Source organism: Aristolochia californica, unplaced genomic scaffold (genome assembly GCF_029961685.1).
Source record: "Aristolochia californica isolate CCGP_79_NKW_82.1479 unplaced genomic scaffold, dmAriCali1.0.hap1 SCAF_13, whole genome shotgun sequence".
Taxonomy (NCBI): Eukaryota; Viridiplantae; Streptophyta; class Magnoliopsida; order Piperales; family Aristolochiaceae; genus Aristolochia; species Aristolochia californica.
Genome location: NW_027181804.1, coordinates 13,147,505 through 13,152,384, shown reverse-complemented (window position 1 = coordinate 13,152,384; position 4,880 = coordinate 13,147,505). Strand labels below are relative to the sequence as shown.

At 45.2% G+C, this 4,880-nt stretch overlaps 1 protein-coding gene across 1 annotated transcript; it reads left to right on the top strand.

Annotated features, from left to right (window-relative positions):
* The first annotated feature begins 3,349 nt into the window (after positions 1–3,349).
* LOC137947666 (uncharacterized) lies at positions 3,350–3,859 on the top strand. Its single transcript, XM_068793451.1, has one exon. It carries the CDS (start codon positions 3,350–3,352, stop codon positions 3,857–3,859), a length of 510 nt encoding a protein of 169 aa, XP_068649552.1.
* The last annotated feature ends 1,021 nt before the right edge of the window (positions 3,860–4,880 follow it).

Below are 4,880 nucleotides of genomic sequence, written 5' to 3'. Positions count from 1 at the left end.
CAAGCTCAACAGGTAGATGACATGCTTTGCCAAACACTAGGCGAAATGGAGACATCCCAATAGGAGTCTTAAGCACGTTTATTTATTTATTTATTATTTTTTTTATATTTTTTTATCCTAACCTAAGACCATGGAGAACAAAGAAATACACTTAATACGTGTCTCCCTGGCAACGGTGCCAAAAACTTGATGCAGAATTTAATTACATCTGCTTTTATACCTCGCAAGCGTACGAATCGTTCAAGTAATCTAGAGGGAAATGAGGGTCATATCCACAGGGAGGACTGAATTTTGTGTATTCTTCAGTCAACTAGCCTAACCAAATATGATGAATTAATCTAAACTAAACACTAATTATATCCTAAATTATCAAGCCATCATCTGGTTAACTACTTCCACAACAGGAAACGTCAACTCTGGATTTTATCGTGATACGTGCCTCTCTCGAGCGCCACATAACCAGGAATCCAGATTCTCAATCCTGGCGTCTAGCCCCTCTCGAGCGCCTAGAGTTAATGACAAAGATCGAATTACAATAGAATGCAGATAATCAATTTCCTATTGTGATGATACTAAAATTATCAACTCTGGATTTTACTGTGATTCGTGCCACACTCGAGCGCCACGTAACCACGGATTCGATTTCTCAATCCTTGCATCTAGCCCCTCTCCGGCGCATAGAGTGAAAGACAGAAATCAGATTAAAATACCAAAATCCAACCTAAATTATAATCCTACCCTAACTATTTAATTTAATCAAATATCGGGAAAAAAATATTCAATAAACATTAATTATCAAATCACATTTAATAAACATTCAAAGCCTAAGTTCAAACTATAGAAAAAATTAAATTCGAAAATGACGGATTACTCCCCTTCTCCTTCCTCTCGTTTGGGCAGCAGACTCGTTCTCACGGGTGCTGCAATTTCCCAAAATTGATGGCTTCAGGTAGCAAGAGCGAGTGGCCGGAAGTAGAGACGACGGTGGCGAAGAAGGATAGAAGCCGACGGATGGAGGTGATGACAGGCGGACGACGGAATGAAGCCGAAATCCTCTGACCAGCTCTCTCGAGTCTCGGTTCTTGTCGAAATAACTTCGGAAATGGTCGGAAATGGGTAATCGATGCCGGAGGATGGTCGAAATGTGGAATCGGCACCGGAGGAGCCCTCTCAGGTCACCTCTCGGCCTGGCAAGCAGAGAATGGCAGCGTCGAACTCGCCGCGATGGAGACTCTCTCGAGCTCTCCTCGGGTCTGTTCTTGGTTGCCGGATGTTGGTGGACAACGGTGACGAACGCCGTTCGAAGGGAGCACTCTTGGGTCTCCCCTCCGAACGGTCGACGGATTACTCCCCTTCTCCTTCCTCTCACTCGGGCAGCAGACTCGTTCTCACGGGTGCTGCTGCAATTTCGCAAAAGTGATGGCTTCGAGTAGCAAGAGCGAGTGGCCAGAAGTAGAGACGATGGCGGTGAAGAAGGATAGAAGTTGACGGATGGAGGTGACGACCGGCGGATGACGAAATGAAGCTGAAATCCTCTGACCGGCTCTCTCGAGTCTCGGTCTGAGTCAAAATAGCTTCAAAAATGGTCGAAAATAGGTAATCGATGCCAGAGGATGGTCAGAACGTGGAATTGGCGCTGGAGAGCCCTGTCAGGTCACCTCTCGGCCTGGCGAGCAAAGAATGGCAGCGTCGAACTCGCCGCGATGGAGACTCTCTTGACCTCTCCTCGGGTCTATTCTCGGTCACTGGATGGTGGTGGACGACGGTGACGAACGCCGTTCGAAGGGAGCACTCTTGGGTCTCCCCTCCGAACGGTCAACGACCCCCTCTGTTTTCATCGACGGGCCGTTGTTTTAATACGATTTGCCCTAAAAAATCACCTCCCTTTCACTACGGGTATTTTGGTAAATATTTCTTTCTCCACCAAAATTCTCCTGAAATTCCATAATTAAATCCTTAAAAATCATTTCAAGAAGAAATAAACCCTAAGAGGAATGAAATATCATTCAGGAGAGAAAAATATGCAATATAAGCAATGATTAACGTCAAATTCAATAAATGCACGTTTCAAGTGAAAACCGATAAATAACCACCTATAACACAATTATAAGGGTTATTCAATTATAATTATCCTAGTTCTCATGTCAGAATCTGGCATCTATCAAGGCCCTACCTGTGGGGTAGGCACTTTGTGATCCAGACCAACCATTGCAGTTTGAAGTACTTGCTAGAGTAATGTCCCGCGACTTCCCCCCAACAACATTGGATCAGTAAGCTCCTGGGTTTTGATTTCAAGGTGGAATACAATCCAGGCCATCTTAACAGGGGTGCAGATGCACTGTCACGCAGGGATTTGTTGGATCCTCAACTACATGCTATCAGTCTCATATTATACAAGAAGTGCCTTTTTCTCCACCACACCTCCCCGCTTCTGATTAGCATTATCTCTGCCTTGCACGATAGTACTCATGAGGGCCAGCAAAAAACTTACTTTCGTATTAGTAGGGGCTTGAAGCATATGGTTGTTGACTATGTCTTGGCGTGCCAAGTTTGCTAGAGGAACAAGGCCGATTACCTACACGCAGCATGCCTACTGCAACCTCTTCAACTTCCGTCTCAGGTATGGGTCGATATCTCCATGGATTTTATAGAGGGCCTTCCCAATTCTTCGGTAAATGTGTTATTTTGTTTGTGGTGGATCAGTTTTCTAAATACGGACACTTCCTGCCCTTGGCGCATCCGTATACAGCAACACAGGTAGCTCAGCTCTTTATGGAACAGATTATCCGTCTGCATGGCTTACCATAGTCCATCACCAATGACTATGTGTTATGGACTGCATAGCATCTCGGGTAATAAACAGACGTAGGAATTAATTTTTGTAATTTTATTTTAGGTGTTATGTTGGTTTCATTTTAATTCTCGTGAACCTTCTGCCTCTCGGTTTGGGCTGGTTATTTGCGTCCCTAATCCTCTTTATATGAGAGAAGGGGCTTGAATGGAAAAGCAAGCATTGAAATAAAAAAAAGATTAGAGGTCGGATTCTCCCTTTCTGAGGTCCAAGGTCAAGCCTCCTTCAAGGCTCAATTTTTTCCTAAATTATTGCACGCACTAAGCATAGAAAGCTCACCTCTTCGTCGACGGCAAATCTAGAGGAAAGAGGAGAAAGAAGGGTGACGAAAAGCTCACCAGTTCGTCGACGACAAATCTGGAGGAAAGAGGAGAAAGAAGGGTGACGAGATCCATGGCAAGGGCAGATCCTAACATGTTGGTATCATATAGGACCACCCTTGGGGATTCCACTTCCTAGAGTGATTTGGGTCAATTTGTGGAGGAATTGTAGGAGACCATGGAGGAAAATAGAAATCGTACAGAGTATGCAATTTCCGCCAAGAGTGGTACTCTGCAACATGTCCTCCAACGTGTGGAGGAAGCCTTTCCTCGAGGCCCTACACCACCGGGCAGTTCCACGCTTCCGGCCGAGCAACTCCCTCCCCAACCGCCCCCACTTCCACCACACCTGCGCGAACAACCTCCCACAGCCATGGGACCCCACACATCAGGCCAAAATACAATGCCCAGGTATGCCAAGCTTGACTTTCCTACCTTTGACGAGTCTATGGATCCCTTCATCTGGTTACACCGTAGTGACCAGTTCTTTTACAATCAAAGAACACATGCTGATGACCGGGTCCATTTAGCTGCCTTCCATATGCTCGATGAAGCGCTCCTATGGTACCAACAATTTAATTCGGAGCATCATGTTCATGATTGGAATTTATTTAAAGAATATTGCATGTTGAGGTTTGGTCCTCCTGCCCATAGCAACCCTTTGGGGGATCTGGTGAATTTGAAATAGACTGGAACTATTGAATTATATCAAAAACACTTTCAGGAATGCCAAGCCCGCGCCAGTCGGTTTGTGCCTCCATTGCAGTATGTTAATCTATTTACTGTTGGCTTGATAGAGGCCTTGTGTTTGGAAGTAGAATTGCATGACCCTCAAGACCTGGCCCATGCAATGAACCTTGCCAGGACTATAGATGTCAAACAGTGTGTACTCAAGGAGTCTCTGGTCAAATGGCCCTCTTGGCCAAGCAGGGCACCCACCATTGCCCCATCAGCCTATTTAGGGACTCCAAGCTCAGGGCAAAATTCAGCACCACGTGCTGAAAATTCTCATTCCACGCCTCCAGCCCAATACATTCTTCGCCTGTCTAGACCTGAGATGGAATAATGATGAGCCAAGGGGCTGTGTTATAACTATGATGAACAATATGTCCAGGGTCACCAATGCAAAAGTTTATTCTAGTTGGAGGTATTGGATGACACAAAGGAAGATCCACCGTTGGAAGACAGTGTTGAGGCCGAACAAGATGAACCAGCCTTTTCCCTCCATGCTATGACTGGCATGCACAAATCCAACACAATGCAAGTCCATGCGGGTTTGCAACATTTGTAGCTACTGGCATTAGTAGATTTAGGCAGCACTCACAATTTCATTAGTGAACCAGCCGCACAACAACTTGGGTTGCTGATTAAAAATACACGGGCATCTCAGTCTCAGTGGCATTTGGGGCAAAATTTTCAAGGGCAGGCATTTCTCCCCCGATAGAATTTTGTATTGAGGGAATTCATTCATAGCAGATTTTCTAGTCATTCCCCTGGCAGGGTTTGACTAGGTACTGGGCATTAAATGGCTTTAGACATTGGGGCCCATCTTGTGGGATTTCAAGGCGCTCACCATGACATTTACGGCCGACCAGCAACATATTATACTTCATGGCACACATGCTCCCACGCCATGTACTCTTCAAGAAATTCAAGTCCAACACGAAGATAACTATAAGTTAAATGCTTAAATTACAGAATTTGGTGAC

Bases quoted from the DNA above. Each gene is read 5' to 3' on its own strand.
- LOC137947666 (XM_068793451.1), top strand. From the start codon at position 3,350: ATGGAGGAAAATAGAAATCGTACAGAGTATGCAATTTCCGCCAAGAGT.